The 17446-nt window shown below is 51.0% G+C and overlaps 3 protein-coding genes across 4 annotated transcripts; 2 read left to right on the forward strand and 1 right to left on the reverse strand.

Annotated features, from left to right (window-relative positions):
* Positions 1-2503: 2503 nt before the first annotated feature.
* LOC109735227 (transcription factor BIM2) lies at positions 2504-11757 on the forward strand. Of its 2 annotated transcripts, XM_020294433.4 has the most exons (12): positions 2504-3038; positions 3146-3259; positions 4024-4287; positions 5957-6151; positions 8426-8552; positions 9151-9220; positions 9325-9420; positions 9505-9543; positions 9641-9839; positions 9923-10064; positions 10369-10501; positions 11282-11757. In XM_020294433.4, the coding sequence occupies exons 1-12, from the start codon at positions 3026-3028 to the stop codon at positions 11396-11398; spliced, it is 1509 nt and encodes a 502-aa protein (XP_020150022.1). In that variant the 5' UTR covers positions 2504-3025; the 3' UTR covers positions 11399-11757. The 2 variants fall into 2 exon arrangements, with proteins under 2 accessions (XP_020150022.1, XP_020150023.1); XM_020294434.4 differs by lacking the exon at positions 5957-6151 and having other exon boundaries at positions 2510-3038.
* Positions 6237-8245, forward strand: LOC141023439 (pentatricopeptide repeat-containing protein At3g12770-like). The gene has a single exon (XM_073500435.1). The coding sequence runs from the start codon at positions 6387-6389 to the stop codon at positions 8163-8165; it is 1779 nt and encodes a 592-aa protein (XP_073356536.1). The 5' UTR covers positions 6237-6386; the 3' UTR covers positions 8166-8245.
* A 1740-nt stretch (positions 11758-13497) lies between the features above and the next one.
* On the reverse strand, positions 13498-16932 carry LOC109735225 (rhamnogalacturonan I rhamnosyltransferase 1). The gene is made up of 8 exons (XM_020294432.4): positions 16382-16932; positions 15957-16024; positions 15750-15838; positions 15504-15669; positions 15125-15414; positions 14842-15046; positions 14596-14750; positions 13498-14151 (listed from the first exon to the last, which is right to left on the reverse strand). The coding sequence occupies exons 1-8, from the start codon at positions 16674-16676 to the stop codon at positions 13908-13910; spliced, it is 1512 nt and encodes a 503-aa protein (XP_020150021.1). The 5' UTR covers positions 16677-16932; the 3' UTR covers positions 13498-13907.
* Positions 16933-17446: the final 514 nt, after the last annotated feature.

Consider the following 17446-nt stretch of genomic DNA (forward strand, 5'->3'; position numbering starts at 1 on the left):
CTCCGAGGTGACTACTGAGTTGATGCGGCCGGCCTGCGCGCGCACGAGCACGGGCCCCTGTCTCCCCTCGCTTTACTCCCCTGGTCAGTCGTACATGACCACACGCCTGCCCGCCCGGCATGCGCGTGCGTGCGACGCACAGTGGGAGCGCCAGGCGAGGGAGGAGATACAAATGGCATCCGAAACGCGTCCAACTTCGGGGTTCGAACAAACCGCAGCTACAGTGCCGAAGTCTAAGATGTTTACTGTTCACGGTAGGTTTGCTGAAGATCGAGTTGATTTACAGTACGTACTCGGAGCAGCACGACTAGTAGCGATCGAATTGATTGAGGCCGCAGGAAGCAAATCTGGGAAAGCAGATTGGAGCGGCGTACGTGGCCATGTGGCAGGCACGGGACATGGCCCGACTGAGCTGACCCGACCTGACCCTGACCCTGACCCCCACGCAGATCCGCTTTCCCGGCCCAGGCGCACGCGCGCGCGCCCGGATGGATGCCACGGCGCGTACACGTACCCGTGAGCGACGGACGGAGCGCGATCCGGGCCCCGTCGCATGCCGCGCACGCCAAATTGGGCAAGGGGAAAGGGCCGGCCCGCCCGTCCCATCCGACGGGGGCACGACACCCGACACCCGCACCCCACGCGCGCGCCACCGATGCCCATCCATCCGCCATGAACAACGACGACGCGCGTGCCGCACGCATCGCCATCGCCGCGCCATGCGTGAACCGGGGACGAGTATCTTGGCCGGTTGCTTGCGATGGATTCGCGAAGGTTTCCGTGCCGGTGCAAGGTACAGGCGACGGCGAAAGCTCCGTGGATCGACCGTGCGTCCACGTGAGGCCGAAATACCGGGGTCTTTGTTTTTCCTGTTCCCCCGGCGGTAGGGTGGGTGGGGGTAAAAAGTGATACGAGGGGCGATCGCGCGCCGATCGGATCAGATAGGCGTACGAGCCACGTGAAGCGATCGTGCGCGTGTTGGACGGACGGAGCTTCGGGGTGGTGGAACCGAACTGGACGCAGGCAATGATGCTTTTCTATCCATCTATCCTGCTAGATTTACTGCGGCGGTGATGGATTCGGGCAGTGCTTTCTTTTTTACCGCCGACGATGGGACACAAAGCCAAAGGCGGGCGGGCGGGCAAAGTGAGCGCGCGGTAATAAATAAAGAGAGCCGAAAGCGGTAAGACTAGCCACAGCGGGAGTAACTTCAGCCGTAACTTCAAGTCCAACTCAGCAAATTTGTCTATGTGGCAATGAGTTAATGAAGAAAGAGGTAGTTTTAGCAACTTAGCTAGTTACTGTAACATCACACATATCAAGGCCAGATGAGTCTATAGCATAATAAATAAAGTGTTGCATGTTACTACACATATGTTACTTCCCACTATAGAGGTAGTAACATAGAGTAGTAACATGCTCATGTTACTACTTTATGTTACTACCCATTGTGGCTAGTCTAAGTGAACGCTGGTTTGATCATGATGGTGCCGCCAGCAGCCCGCAAAAGGGAGAGTTGACAGACACGCACGCATCGCATGCGGCAGGAGATTTTAGTAGTTTGTCTGTCCGGATCGGCAAAATTGAAAAATTTGACCTATGGACGAAATCAAATCACAGAATGAACTGCTCGTGAAACTATTTCACGCGGCTGACCTTTTTGTGTGATACCCGACACGAAGGCGCCACACTACACTGTGCAACGCCTCACAGATAGGCGCTACACGCCTGGCCAGCGTCGCACCCATGTGATCCGAAAATTATTAAGTCAGTGTGCAGTGCCTAACTTCTAGGCGTTGCACTAGTGGTTGCTTCATTTTGTAGTGCAATCACTAGTGCAGCGCCTAGCTCTTAGGCTCTGCACAATGACTTAGCAATTTTTAGGCAGTCTGGGGTACAACGCTGGCCAGGCGTGTAGCGCCTATCTGTGAGGCGTCGTACAGTGTAGTGTGGCGCCTTCATGACGGGCGTCACACAAAAAGGTCAGCCGCGTGAAATAGTTTCACGGACAGTTCATTATGTGATTTGATTTCATCCACAAATCAAATTTGTCAAATTTGCAGTCCGGATCGGCGGTGAGACAACAACATCGGAGGAAGTTCAGTTCGTACTACCACCAGCGTTTTAAAAGACCGTTTAAAATGTACTCCTCGGGACTGACAGGTTCAGAAGCACGCATGTTCAGTATAGTAAGTTTTGCGTCTCTTTGCACTGATTTGTTGGGCGGGACGAAGCAACCCAATAATTTTGTACTGCCACTGGCGCGTGAATTCGATCGGGGAGAGGGGAAAAGGACGCAGGTGCGCGGGAGACGGTGGGGGGAGGGGAGTGGCGAGGCCGAATCTGGAGCACATGACCCCGCGCCGGTCGCCATCCACGGGATGCCCGCAATTTCCGGCTCCATGTGCCGCCGCGGGCCCGGCCAACAACCGGCACGTGACCGCCTCCCCACTCCACGTCGACCTATCCTATTCCTATTCCTATTCCGTCCCGCCCGCCGGCCGCACTCGCACGACCCGCCCCCGACCCGACCCACCACCACTAGCCCCTCCCTCCCCCACCTCGGGATCGCCCCACGCGCCAATCTCCCTCCTCCGGCGCCGCGGTACGGCACGGCACGCCACGCCGGGGGTGACCACGGCACGTGCGCTGCGCGGCCGCGCCAGCAGCCTAGCTAGCAACCAACGCCGTCACGTAACGGCGTCTCTCTCGCGGCGGTGGCAACGACCAGGTGCGGGGGGCCGCGCGCGCGCGTGCCGTATAAAGGCTCCCACAGCTCACACGGGCAGCCGCCTGCCTAGCTAGCCGCTGGTAGAGGAGAAGCCGTAGCAGCGTGCGCAGAGAGAGAATTCAGAGAGAGAGAGGGAGAGAGTTCAGAGAGGAGAGAGAGGAGTTCTCCAGGGCTTGCAAGCTCTGCGCGCGCGTGCTAGGGGAAGATCAATTGTTCCGGCGATCGTTACCAGCCCAGGAGAATAGCGCGTCCGGCGGCGAGGCGATGCGACTGACCGACTGATGCGCTAGAATTATGGGCATCCAAGGTACGTCTAGCATGGATGGCAGCATTAATTTTGTTTTGCTCGGCGCCGATCCATGGCGTTTCGGCGGGGCGTTGCCTAATTCGGAAAGAGCGCGCGTGTGTATGCAGGGAACAAGGCGACGCACGACTTCCTCTCGCTCTACGCCCCCGCCGCCGCCGCGGCCGCCGCCAAGGACTCCTCTCTCCAGCTCCACGACTCCAAGCCTCCCGCCGCCTCCCAAGGTTCGTCGATCCGCACTTCAATTCCGCGTCTCCTTCCCTCTCTGTCTCTGATCGTAACCTCCCCCTCCCTCTCTCTCCCCGACGGCGGGTTAATTCCTAGTAGCATCAGCCAACTTCGATCGAATTGGCAGCTAGGTAGGTCAGATCATGATCTGTGGGCAGGCAGGTCCAAATTGCGCTCAGGTTTCGCTCGTCAAGAATGTAATCAACCCAGTAGTTCTTCCCTGCTGTGATTCAAATTTGTTTTTCTTGGGGCAACCGCTTGGAGATCAACCTTGGAAGGAAGACCACCAGTACGCGTAAACAATTAGCCAGCGCACGAACATGCTTGGTCGTCACTGTAGCGTGCGACCGGTGACGATGATTGGGGTTCAAAATTTCGTGTCAAGTTGGCGATATGAAGCGACAACCAGAAGCAACGGCGAGCGGATCACGTGTGGGTTGGACGCAAGCGGCGGCCGTCGACGCCTCGCTTCCCCCCGCCCTGCCTCCATCCGTCCTATCTGGCCGGGCCCCACCTTGATTATACCCCACGAGGCCACGAGCCTAATCATGATTAGCCCAGCGCAACCCATGTTAAGTTTTTTTTTGTTGTTGCGAAATTGTTGGTTCTTCTCGCGAAAAAGAAAAAAAAATTCCTAGTGTTAGTTCAGTCTTCTTACTAGCACAATTACTACTAGCAAAGAATTATTCACCTCACGAACTTAATCATGACAACTTTACTTATGTTACTGCTGATACTGAGAAACAAAGAATTGCTGCAGGTTTCTTTTTGAAGACGCACGACTTCTTGCAGCCGCTGGAGAAGCCGGCGGCGTCGGCACCGTCCGGCGACAGGCAGCAGCAGCAGCCGCAGACGACGAAGCACGCGCTGCCGGGCGGCATCGGCACCTTCAGCGTCACCCAGCAGGTGCCCGGAGCCGCCGGACCACAGCCGGCCGCCGCCGCCGCGGTGGTGGTGAAGCCCGAGCCGCCGCCGTTCGTGCTCTGGGGCCAGCCCACGGCATCACAGCCACCGAGAGCGCAAGGTACGTACGATCAGTTCCCTCTCCGGCGCCGTTGCCCGTGAGCTGTGGTGGGTGCCAGCGGTCGTAGATGCTGCTACGCCTCCGGGGCTGGGCCTTTGCTTTCCGGTCGTCGATCGACGTCGACGTGCCGGGCGCACGCAGGCACGCACGCACGCACGTGGATCACGTCGTCTTCTCCCTCTCACCACGTCACAGCGCAAGGCTCAGTACCTAACCTACCCACCGCGCTGTAGCCGCTGGCATGTGTCCGTGACACTCTTCCCTCCGTAGTCACACTTTTGCTACGTGCAGTACTCTACTTTTTGAGAGAAATCTTTATTTGGCCTTTTCTTAAAATTTGCTTTCTTTTTTGGCCCAAAAAACTTATTATTTCCTTTCTCGACCCTTAAACTTCATTTTTGTTCCCTAGATGACACTTCCATCCAGTTTTCCATCCGGCTGTGTTAACGGTACAAAGACAATTTTACCCCTGATGATATTGTGTCAAAAAAAAGAGAAGAGAAGGGGCGTGAACACGTTCAAATATCCATATCCGCTACCGCCCAAACACAATCGTGTTGCAGCTCCATCCGCGAGAGCTTGCCACGGTACCCGATGCGCTAACAAATACACTGCGCTGGATGTTTACGGTTACTGCTGCTGTGGGCTTCCCATGTCCCCAACATGATACTGCACGGATACCTGTATTGGCGCCGTATCGAATGTATCGGCAACGTATTATATGCGGACACGCTGATCCTGGACGTATCGATGCTTCAGAGGAGCTAGCACACGAGTACGTGCAAACCTAGCAGCTTGATTGATTTTGCCTGGAACGTAGCAGTGCACGCTCGTCTCATGTGCGTGCACGGCCGGTAGAAGCTAGCTCTCAATCAACTGGATCGATTCGATCTCGGCGGAGGGCAGAATACTCTCATAACTATCTCATGTATTCGTGTATATATGGGTAGTGACTCACTGATTCCTGTGCGTAGTAGATGATTATTAACCGTAATATTAATGGCAATATTAATACGTACAAATTTGTACGCTACAATATGATTGAATGGGCCGTCATTGTTCCACTCATAATATAATAATAATTGTTAGATCTCCGCAATATCTTTTTATGACTAGCCATATAGTACTATTTTTGTTTGTTTATTCAACCAAAAAAATATATATCATGTTACGTCACATACTGTACTAGGGGTAAAACAGTATTTGACTTAACACCGTTATTAGCCAAAACTGATAGAAGTGTCATATAGGAACAAAATAAAGTTTGAGTGTCAAAAAAGAAAGAAAATATTTTTTAGAGCCAAAAAGGGAATCAAATTTTAAGAAAGGGCCAAATAAGTAATTCTCTCCTACTTTTTTTTGAGAACTACAGAGTGGGCGAGGGACAAGCTGGCCTCCCTGTGTGGGCCGGCATAATGGGTCAGGAAGGGGCCCTACGGCCCGTGCAACTGATGAGCCTCTCTTGTCCTGTTCACCCGTCCCACGTGAACAGCCGGCTACCGGCCCATATCTATCCTTGCGCTATGGCCACACACACGTCGTCCCCACAAATTTTCGGCGTGGCCACTGGCGTGTGGGCCACTTTTTTCTGCTTCGTTCCGTGTCGCTGTTGGGTAAAGGGCCCGGGAACGAGCTAAAGGAGTCCCTGTCTCTGTCGTCCACCTTGCAGGGCACCACCACCAGTGGACGCTCCCCTTCGCCGGCGCCGGGCAGGCGGCCACCGCGTACAGGAAGCACCCGTCGGAGCGGAAGCGGCGCGGCGGCGGCGGGTTCATGGACTCTGGCTCCAGATCCAGCGGCGGCGCCGGCTTCGACGACGACGACGGCCTCGCCGCGCGCCGCGAGGTCTCCTCCTCGCTGCAAGGTACCGCAATTCCGCTCAATTCCGCTGTAATCCACGAGCAATTTCCTTCTCGGAAGCGCTCGGGCGCGTGCAGGCTTCTCCGTCCCGATTGTTTCTGTTTCTGTTTTTTTTTTCCTTCTTCTGTTTCGTTTTTGCTAGACGGCCCCATTTTTGTACTCACAGCGGAGGCAATGTTCGTGTAGAGGGAAGAGTAGAGGGGGAAGGGAGGAGTTGGCGCGACCTGACGGCGGCGGCCATGGAGGCGCGGTGCGCGCGGCCGTCGCACGTCCACCAGCTCCACGCTCACCTCCTGGTCTCCGGCCGCCTCCTCGGCGGCTCGCCGGCGCTTGCGCTCCTGCTGCTGCGCGCTGCCTGCCGCGTCCGTGCGTCCCCGTGCCTCCGCCCCCTCGCCCGCCACCTGCTCGACCACGTCCCCCACCCGCCCCCGCACCTTCTCCACGCCGCCTCCCGCCTCGCGTTCGGTCTCCGCCTGACCTCCCTCGCGCTCCGCCACTACCTCGCTCTCCGCGCGGGACACCCGGCCTTCCTCCCGCCCGCCCCTGCCATTGGCGATGTGCTCAAGTCTGTCCCTGGCCGCGCAGCCCATGCCCACGCGTTACGTCTCACTGACGGGGACACGCGATTCCTGCACAATTCACTCATCGCCATGTACTTTTCCTGCGGGGATGCCGGCCGTGCTCGCCGCGTGTTCGAGGGAATGCGTGACTGCGACAGGGACGTTGTCTCTTGGACCTCTCTCATCTCCGGGCTCGTGCAAAGTGGCAGCCCCTTGCAAGCGTTACGGCTGTTTGCAGCGATGATGTGCTGTCATGTCCGTCCTGATTTTGTGCTGCTTGTCACGGTCCTCAAGGCGTACATGGAGCTCGATGACTTGCCAGGTGCCAAATCAGCTCATTCCTTGGTAGTCAAGGGTGGCTTCGATTATGAACAAGATGTTGTGACCACGTTGACGGCCATGTATGCCAAGTTTGGCTGCATCGTGGCTGCGAGGGCACTCTTCGACAGGATCCCGCCCCCGCGGGTAAATGTGATCCTGTGGAATGCCATGATATCGGGTTACTCCAAGAACGGGCTTGCCGGCGAGGCAGTGCATTTGTTCAAGCAGATGCAGGTGTTTGCAAGGAGCATGAGCCCTGATTCTGTCACGTTGCGGTCGGTGATCATGGCCTGTGCTCAGCTCGGCTCCACCGAGCTTGCAGTATGGATGGAGGATTATGTACGCCGCAGTGAGTGCAGGGAGGATGTTCTCGTGAACACAGCGTTGATTGACATGTACGCCAAGTCAGGGAGCATTGCCCATGCGCGCAGAGTCTTTGAACAGATGCGTGCCCATGAGCGGGATGTGGTAGTCTGGAGTGCATTGATCTCAGGTTACGGGGTGCACGGCCATCTCGCTGAGGCCATTGGTCTGTTTGAGGACATGAAGCTTGCAGGGGTGAAACCGAATGATGTGACTTTCTTGGGGCTTTTGTCAGCGTGCAACCATGCGGGCGCTGTGGAGAAAGGGTGGTTCTACTTTCATTCCATGAGACCTGACCACAAGATCGAGCCTCGGCACCAGCACTATGCTTGTGTGGTCGACCTGCTTGCTCGTGCTGGTCAGCTTGACAGAGCATATCGATTTATACTTGACATGCCCACCAAGCCAGAGATGAGTGTGTGGGGTGCCTTACTTCACGGTTGCAAGATGCACGAGCACTCAAACATGGCCATGGCTGAGAGGGCAGCACAGCACATCTTTGAGTTGGAGCAGTCCAACGCGGGGCATTATGTGCAGCTGGCAAACATGTATGCGTCTGCAGGGATGTGGAGCCATGTTGCTGGTGTACGGGTCACCATGAGAGAGAGGGGTGTCACCAAAGCAACCGGATGCAGCTCCATTGAGGTCGATGGAAAGATGCACAACTTCCATGCCTGGGATCACTTGCATCCAAGGGCCGCCGAGATTTTCGCCTTACTCTGCCTTCTTTCTCAAAGTCCAACTGGCCATGAAATGGGGCATGCCAGCTGTTGAGTTCCTTTTTGTAGTTAGGAAAAACTCCTCATATCCTGTAATACTTTCACATAGTATCTTGGCAGCCAGCATTAATTGTGTCATGCATATCGTGTCCCTACAATGCAATTGCGATACAATTCGTCGCGAGCACTGTGACCATCAAAATAAACAAAACATACCAGGTTACGCGAGATCCGCTGCATTCAGCACACAAAACAGGGTTGATGATTTTTGCAAACCTCCAGTTTTTTTACTAATGAATGCTTTTTATGTAGCAGAGTTAGCTGTCAGGGTGGATGCGAAGGGCGGGAGCTGCAGCGGCAGCGGCACGGATCAGCTGCCAAACACACCAAAGTCAAAGCATTCTGCAACTGAGCAGCGCCGCCGTAGCAAGATCAATGACAGGTGAGGATTCCTGAACTCCTGTAGTTTGTTCAGAAGATAAACAATCCATCAGTATTGTATTGGCATTGTTCCATGGCAATTAGATATCTAAGTTGTGACCTCAATTGTGTCGGAGAAATTTTAGTTAGTCAAAGATTTTGGTAATTTAGAACATGTTCTAAAGTAGATTGTATGATTGTGTGCGAGATCTTAAGTAGATTGTACTACCTCTGTTCATTTTTATAAGACGTTTTAGACATTCAGACACTGTTCAAAACAGTACAAAGCAAGCTGTCTGAAACGTCTTATAAAAACAAACAGAGGGAGTATGATTGTATAAACACTAGGTATGTAAATTATCAAATTTAGTTCATGATTGAACAACAAGATTAAATCTCTTAAGATATTAATGGTTGTCCATACAAAATTAGACAAATTTGTATTTTGGCAAATCACAGATATATGCATCCTAAACAAAAAGTTGTAGATATAGTGTACGGAGTACTTATTATGAAGGAGCTTATCTGAAATTATTCTCAAGACCATTTGTGAGCGGCAGACAAACACTGGGCTCAGTGTACGTAACATAACTGTTCTTCTGTCGACATTATTTCAACAGGTTTCAGATACTTAGGGATCTTTTACCACACACTGATCAAAAGAGAGACAAGGCAACATTTCTCTTAGAGGTAAGGCTCCCAGCAGCAAGTTTGTCTCCTGGTGTTCTCGAAAGAAAACAAGTTTGTCTCCTGGTTGATTAACTTGGTTCTCTCTTGATGCTATTTTTATCCAGGTTATTGAATATATACGATTTTTGCAAGAGAAAGCACAGAAGTACGAGGCTTCATTTCCAGAATGGAACCAAGAAAATGCAAAGTTGCTCCCATGGGTAATTGTTTTTCCAAATCTGCAATATGCGATTAACAATCCATTCTTGGACGGCTGTATCTCAACTCTGTTCTATATTTTGTAGTCAAACATGTATTTTCGATCATCTTGGAAAAATGCACAGGTAAATTTTGTTTCCTGTAATTGCATGTCATCTCCGACTGAAATCTTCAGAACTTTCTGGTCAGCATCTTACACATACTATTATTCTTGTGGTCCAGAGTAAAGGGCAAATCGCAGAAGATGCCTTGCCTGACCCTTCACAATTCATCAGAAATGGGGCCTCCCCTGGATTCAATATCACAGGCAAGCTTGATGATAACCACACCGCGGCTATCTCAGGGGCACCGGATCAGGCAGAAACCGACCACATGGCTAGTGTGTCCTGTAGATCGGCGGACACTCCAACGAATATTATGAGTATGTTTGACAACCCACCTGTGCTTCTGTTCCCATTCTGGAAGTACTATTGGTTATTCATGAATATATCCTTTTTTATGCAGATAATGTTTCGCCCCAGTCCCAACCACAATGGGCAGATCCATCTGGTGTGGATGATTGCGCTGTGAACAGTGACGTGTTAAATAATCCACAATTGATGATTGATGAAGGAACAATCAGCGTGTCAAGCCAATATTCCCAAGAGTATGTTGCAAAGAATACCACTATCTTTAGTATTGTACGTCGCTACTTGAGTGTCAGAATCCTGCATTTTAATAGTTATAATAGTTGCATTTTATTTTCAGAAACATTTGACATCCGCTTTTGATTGTTGCTATCAAATTAATGTTTCCCGGCAATTCTATAGTTTAGAATTTTAGGTTGATCTCCTTGGTTCTATTATCTTGTGTTCCTATGTCAGGTTTATAGAGCATATCGTGAAAAGCATTTTTCGCCTTTACCAAACAAAGTATATTGACACAATTAGGCTTTTGTTAACTCACAACAGGCTACTTAACACATTGACGCATGCTCTTCAAAGCTCGGGTATAGATTTGTCCCAAGCCAACATCTCTGTCCAGATCAACCTGGGCAAGCGAGCTGTCAAAAGACCTATTGCTGGACAATCCTCCAATTTTAAGGTACGTCACTCTTATCATACTTCATATTCCTCATATACCTATTTTAAAGATACCTCTGAAAAAATTCATACAAGTCCTGTCATTTCTATTGTAGCATTTGCAGTTCTAGGGAACTGCACAAAGTTGACTGTTTAGCCTGTCCATGCTTGGTACCATAATTTTGAATCACCTTAATAATTCTTTAAACTCAGTATCACATTACACACACTAAAGAGCTCAGAGGCAGTTCTTGCAAATGCATCCATCAGAGCACACACGCAGGCAGCACATAGGCACGCAACAGCACACACACGCACACGCGCGCGCACGTACACACGCAGTAGCAAACACACACGCAGCAGCACACATGCACACACACATGCAGCAGCAGCACACATGTGCGCGTGCACCCACACACGCAACAGCACACACACGCGCGCACACACATACCGCATGAGGGGCAAAATCGTCTTTTCAGGTGTCATTTAGGCTCAAAATGGACGGAAGTATCGTATAGGGAATAAAATTTAGGACTAGTGTCAAATAGGGAAGAAAAACTTTTCCAGTGTCAAATAAGGAACCAGATTTTAAGACAGTGTCAAATAAGGAATTTTCTCTATACCTATTCTGAAGATACCTTTGCAAAAAATTCATACAATTCCTATCGTTTCTATTGTAGCATTTGCACACTTTAAATAGCTTTGAGTCAGTTCTTGTAAATGCGCCTTAACGTCTCCTTGTGTAGGTTATTCATCCCTACGTATTTTTTAAGTTTGACATGCGGTGTTTACATCCATGTAGGAGCACACCGATCTAGGCCCGACGAACAACATGATGGGCCATCAGCAGACGATGGTGGGCAACGCCGCCGAAGAGCTTCCCCATGCGACGAAGCGGTACAAGCCGGGCAACACCTGACGGCGGCGACCCTCGCCGCATTCTCCACCCAAGACAGGATTGATCATTCTTTCCTCTGCGGCATTGCCAGCGGAGACCCTGAGATTGCATGTACATTATGTTGTTTCTGTGACGGCACCGGGACGAGCGAGACTTTGGTGCATTCTTTCATTTAATCTTCGCGCCGCCACCTTTTATTTATTGTTGAAGTAAAAGCAAAACAAAACAAAGAAGCTTCCGTTGCAGATTGTGAAGCTGCTCTTGTAGTACTAGTATATACAGGCTTCCATTCGTATGCGAAGTTTCTCCCCCGTGTAACCTGTAAGATAACTCAACCGACTATATTTCCTGTTAGTTAAGTCGCACCCTGGAGTATGTCAGCTTGTTGGTGTGTCCGCAGCTCTCATATCTGTTTTGCTATTATCTTATCTCTGTCGAATTGTGTTAATGATGAATTGGATGGAAGCCCGTGCCGCCTCATGCATTGTCGGTGGTTCCGGTGGCCGGCAGGCTGCGGCGCCGGTAGCTGACCGTCGTGCGGCGGCGAGGGGAGACACCGGGAGAAGCGGGTTCCGAGACGCGATCGCGTGACTTTGCTAGTGACGGAACCCCTACGCAACGCTTGCGGTGCAGCAGTGATGCGGGAACCTCGTTTACCCAGCACCTAACTAATTCAAAGTCTGACCCTGACTTTGCGGCCCACTCTTTGGAACTAAACAGCAGGCAGTGGCGAGATACAGCCAGAGCAAGTCCATTGTTCAAGATGCAAACGCGGTCCATTGTATTGCACGTCAAAATTAGTGCGCGTCAGTCTTTGTCCCTTCCAAGACGCTGTCACGCAGCGGGCGATGGTCGACGGCACAAGTAGAGCAGTGGACTTGACTTGGCGGCCTTTGACATGTGTTGGCAAGAAAAACCCTGAAGAGAAAAGGGATGTCGAAATGGACGCCACCTGCGACGGAGTGAAAGTCGAAGCGGTTGAAATCCGGCAACGCGCGCGCTGGTGCCGTCGTGATCGTGCGGATTCGCGGTGTGACAGTGGTGGGTGGGTGGGCGCCGCACTGACCTGCACTTTGCCTGATGGGCGTGCTGAGCAGAAAATGAATACTCCCTCCTTTCCGGTTTATAAGGCTTATCTTAAAATTTTAGTTTTCCCGTTTTGTAAGGCTCAATTTAGTTGTTCCCCATCACATGTCAGATTTCAACGTGCATTAAATCATTGCATGCAAGTATTAAAAAAAAATTGACCAACGCATGTCTTTGTGCATGCATGCATTGCAATTAATGCATTGGTAAACACAATTGTTTGAGGAAAACAAGCGCATTAGTTGACTGGTTTTGCAAATACAAAAAATTATTCCACCACTCACCATCTACCTTGGTTGGTGATTTTTGAATTGAGCCCTATAAACCGAAAAGGAGGAAGTAGTAAAAGGTGGAGGAGGTTAGGTTACGAGCGCGCGATCCCGCGACGGCGGCGATCCCGACGTGGCGTAAGCGTGCCGCGGGGACGGGGAGCACGCACGCCGGCGCGGTGGTGACTCGGAGAGCGAGGCGAGGCTCATCTGAGCTGACCTGAAGCCGATCCCGATGCCAGCCTTACTCGCAACCGGACGAATTGCTCGGCCTCCGACGCAGGTAGCTTTGGTATCGGCGCTGCACCGAATACGGGCTGGATCGTTCCTTCCTCACGACGCAAACGCTGCTAGTAGTAGAAAACCGCACGCACGCACGTACGCGAGTGGAGCCCTGCGCTCGCGCATTGCGGATCGAGGAGGAGGACGATTGAGGCGGCCCCTGGAGGGCAGCCTCGATCAGCTTCTGAACAAAAATCATGCTATGCTACTAAAACAGATCAGCATGGAACACCAAGTTCAAAAGTCGTAGCACCCGCCTCCTTCTTTGGCCTGTCATTTTAGACATCAATTAACACGGTCTCAATACCTACTTCTGGCCGTTGTTTTTCTTCTACCAGTAGCAGTATCAATTAACAATAATTCGTGGCCAAAGTTTATCATTTTCGTAAGTATCTGACCACACGGATCTAAATCAACATACTTGGGCAGAAACCGAGCGAAGAACTTCGCATTGCGTTCAGTAACAAAAATCACGCCCAGAACTAAACACCAATATCATCAGTTCAACCAAATCATCCAAATTCTGTACAACGGAATAAGAGCTTCTGACCACCACCATCAGAATGTACGAGTATATATGCATCACATCACATGCAAGCTCAATACAGAAACCGAAACCCCCCAACTCGTGCGTGTGGTTTTCTTCTAAGCCCTATGCTCATATGTACAACACAAAATCACATGCTGCTTATTCCGACAACAACAACGACGAAAAACTGGCAAAATCATGCCAATCTGTGTATATTATCACCTAACAAAAGGCACCATTTATCCCTCTCAGGTGCCTGTCCCCATCAATGCAATTGCAGCTAGATCTCCAATTATGCCTACTCAAGAAATGTAATCCAGGCCAGGCCACGGCTCTGGAAAGAATGTGTGTATATCCGAGGGTATCATAAAGCTGATAGCTCATCTGGTTGGTGCAAGCACTCATGAGGATTGGCATAGAAGTAGTCCTCTTCCTTGGGTTTGTCAGGAATCACCTGCCTCCTGGACGGCGCGCCCATGCGGCTCGTGTGTGATGCCTTCACAGAGGAGGAGAAATCGGTCCAGCTCAATGTGCCGTTTTTGTACTCATCGACGAGCTCAACTATAAGTTTCCGGTCTAGTAGCACTGTCTTCTTGAACCCCAAGTATCTGTGGACAGGGGACAAAACAACAGTTGAATGAAAATGCGGCAAAGCCTTTTTTTTTCTGAAACAAGATTGTGACATCCCAAAGTTTCAGCTTCAAACATTAATTTTACCGAGGATGCAATCATGAAAAAACTGTATACACAACACAATTGTTCATGTTTTGAGACATTTGACTATTATCACCCAACTGAAATGAAACATTCTAAAAGTTGGGGTTTGAAAGAATCCTGCTACTCCTATAAGGATGATTGAGAACATTGAGATCATGCAGCATGGCATGGGGCAGGTAATAGGTGTTTCGTTTCTTTCTTTCTTTCTTTTTTGAGGGGGTAATAGTTTTTTCTTGATATTTTTATTCCAAGGGACAAACTTCTATGTCTAGTGACAAGTATAACATGATACAGTGTCACATAACAAGGGAAAGGTTGGAACTTGATAGAAATACCTGCGATGGCCTTCAACAACTTTTGCCATGTTACCATCATAAGTGGGGATGAAAACATCACTCTCCAAGGACACCATATAATCCAATGCTGCCATCTGGGAAGAATGGTTCTGGAAAAACCTGAGTCCCGAAGGCAGTAACGTCTCTTTTCTTACCTGATCATCATCAATAGCAAATAAACTTTAGATATAAAAGACATGATAAGCATGCAGACTTGCAGTGCTGTGTTGAAGATGTTGAACTAACCACATTGGGATAAGCTGAGGTCAGTGCAGCCATTCTTCTTTGTCCACCATATATTTCACCAGCAGCAATATATATTTGATAATGGCGATCAATGTCGAGTGCCTTTAGTACCATCGCAATCTCCTCTGGTGTTAATGGACAGAGCCCATCTTTCCTCTTCGCCTTGGAGTCGATCACTTTCTCTTTCCACCATGGGTAAGCGTATCTTCCAAGTTCAAGGAACAATTCATTTGTCAACTACAGGTCTAAAACATGTTGAGAAAATTTGGATGGGATGCAATACCTCATCCTTGTGAGCTCCTCGGCCTCCTCGTTGCTGCAACCATGTGTACACCCGGAGAAGGCAAGCATGTCCATCTCATACCGCAAGTGGAGAACCACAAAGGGTCCATTCTGACGAAGAATTTGAACCACACGCCTGCCCAGCTCTTCTATTTCAGGGGTAAATCTCAATGCATCAAAATTGACACGGCACCTAAGTTTCTGAATCTCCATGGGTAGGCCATTATTTGCAAGCCGAGCATCTGTTTTATTCAGATGAAGGACCTTGTACTTCTTTATCATTGGTAAAATCTGTTTTTCCAAAAATAACTACTTACAATCTTTATCTTGGTATGCATATGATTTAGAAACATGACAAGAAATGGGAGATGCAAATAAACCTGATTATGATAATAGGATATATCAGACCAGCTGACGGGTGGCATGGAGCGAAGATACCCCTGTTCAACTCTCTTTTTCAGCCTTGGAGGCAGCTCTTTCAGTATCCGGACCTCATCTCTCAATGATGCTATGAAGTAGTCCACATCAAATATATCTCGGAACTCACTGTAGGCAAAGCAACAGAAAAGGATAAGACAAAGGCATCCCTTGACTGAATTGTTAAGAATTGCAGTGGAAATGCTGACCTAGGATCAGCCCAAAATGAAGTTTTATCCAACTCCGGCACGATGAGTGTGACATTCAAGTATCTTGCAACCGTCACCATATCACATATCTGATTAACCAATGGAACTTTCATGGTTCAGTTTCAGTGTTTGAACAGCAGCAATGGCTCACAAATATAGACAGCGCAGTAAATTAGATGCATTGAGATTGTCACAAGCTGTACTTACAGCGGCTCGCATCTGGTTGAGACCGCCATTGCAGGACACCATCAGATAGCCATTGTTCTTGTAGATTCCTGAACATAGAACCGAACAAATCAAATGGCGGTAGAGGCTGCAACAGGGTTAGAATCAGTAGTAGTACACCGCACAGGAGACACGTTATGGTTAATCGAGCCATGGAAGTGAACTGTTCCCGACGAATGCGGAATCCTTGGACCGAATTGATCGGACATGAGCTGATCGACCCAAAAAAGAGGTGCTAACCCAACCTATCTCACAGGGAAGGCGACAAATGGAAAGGGGAAAGCATTAATGGAAGGCCCGAATATTCCTGAGCAAAGAAGGAAGGGAAGCCGCCTGATTCGCAGATGATTCCTAACCGGAGAAGGGAAGAGGAGGGGAGCAAAAGAAGCAGGAATCGGCCGACATACGCTTGGGCGGCAGCGGTAGCGCGACCGCGGCGGCGGCGGCGGTGGCGGTGGCGGCGACCCTCTCGCGGTCCGCCGGCAGCAGCAGCGGGCGCTGCACGATGACGAGCGTCTGCGCGAGGCAGCCGGACCAGACCCCGCCCAGGCCCAGCACGCTGGGCGCCAGGTGCTCCCCGAAGGCCGCCGCGAGCAGCACCACGACGCAGGTCCAGAGCAGCACGGTGGTGCTGGCGCGCGCCACCCAGAGGCTCACCCGCGCCGCCCGCCGCGCCTTCCCGGCCTTCCCGCCGGCGCCCATCTCGTCCACGCGAGAAGAAACCCCCCACCCGAGGCCGAGCGGGTCAGGCGGTGCCGCGCCGCCTCCCTCCTGCCCGCCGTCTGAATGGCAGGAAGATTCCGGAAGGTTTTTTCCGCGATCAAAGCCCTCTCTCTCCTAACTGCGCTTCCTAGCCCTCGCCTCCTTGTCAAAACCTGTGCTCGCGCGGCGTGAGGGGTGGCGTGTTCGTACTGCCGGCGGGAGCACCGGCGGCGAGGGACGAGGCGCGTGTCAAAGTGTGCCCGCGTGGCCAGGCTGGTCTATTTGTACGCACACGGCAGCAAGTGGGGGCTGTCCGTACAAGCGCAGCAGGTCTAAACGGACGGGGTCTATGGACCGGTGGGACAAGTTCACCGTGCCGGCCCGTGGAGCCAGAGGGACGTGAGCGGGGATCGGTCCATGGAGCGCGTGTATGGACGGTCTGTTTTGACCTCATGGCCTGGGGTGGGCCCTGTGGTCGTCTGTCATCAGGGGTGCTTCGTGTGGCTGGCGCGTGGGGCCGGGCCCCGCGTGCCGAGAAACGAACTTATCGCCCGGATAGATTTCTGAAATGGGAGGAAAGAATATTTGTGGTTGGCGCCCGAATGTCTGCGTTGCCCAGGAATACTATCTCGCAAGAAACCTTGCTTTCTGAGGTTGTAGTACTAGCGCCATTTATTTCCGAGAGAATTTTATTAGTACCATGGACAGAAATTAAAGTATTGACAGGAACTCGCAGACATTTGGTTTCGCATATCAAAGCTAGGACAAAA

The sequence above is a fragment of the Aegilops tauschii genome, chromosome 5 (assembly GCF_002575655.3).
Source record: "Aegilops tauschii subsp. strangulata cultivar AL8/78 chromosome 5, Aet v6.0, whole genome shotgun sequence".
Classification (NCBI taxonomy): Eukaryota; Viridiplantae; Streptophyta; class Magnoliopsida; order Poales; family Poaceae; genus Aegilops; species Aegilops tauschii.

Coding starts and splice junctions, on each gene's coding strand:
- LOC109735227 (XM_020294433.4), top strand. Junction 3,260..4,023: donor GCCTCCCGCCGCCTCCCAAG/GTTCGTCGATCC, acceptor GAATTGCTGCAG/GTTTCTTTTTGAAGACGCAC. Junction 9,840..9,922: donor CACTCCAACGAATATTATGA/GTATGTTTGACA, acceptor TTTTTTATGCAG/ATAATGTTTCGCCCCAGTCC.
- LOC141023439 (XM_073500435.1), top strand. CDS start 6,387: ATGGAGGCGCGGTGCGCGCGGCCGTCGCACGTCCACCAGCTCCACGCT.
- LOC109735225 (XM_020294432.4), bottom strand. CDS start 16,676: ATGGGCGCCGGCGGGAAGGCCGGGAAGGCGCGGCGGGCGGCGCGGGTG. Junction 15,839..15,956: donor TCAACCAGATGCGAGCCGCT/GTAAGTACAGCT, acceptor TTGGTTAATCAG/ATATGTGATATGGTGACGGT. Junction 15,047..15,124: donor GAGGAGCTCACAAGGATGAG/GTATTGCATCCC, acceptor TGAACTTGGAAG/ATACGCTTACCCATGGTGGA.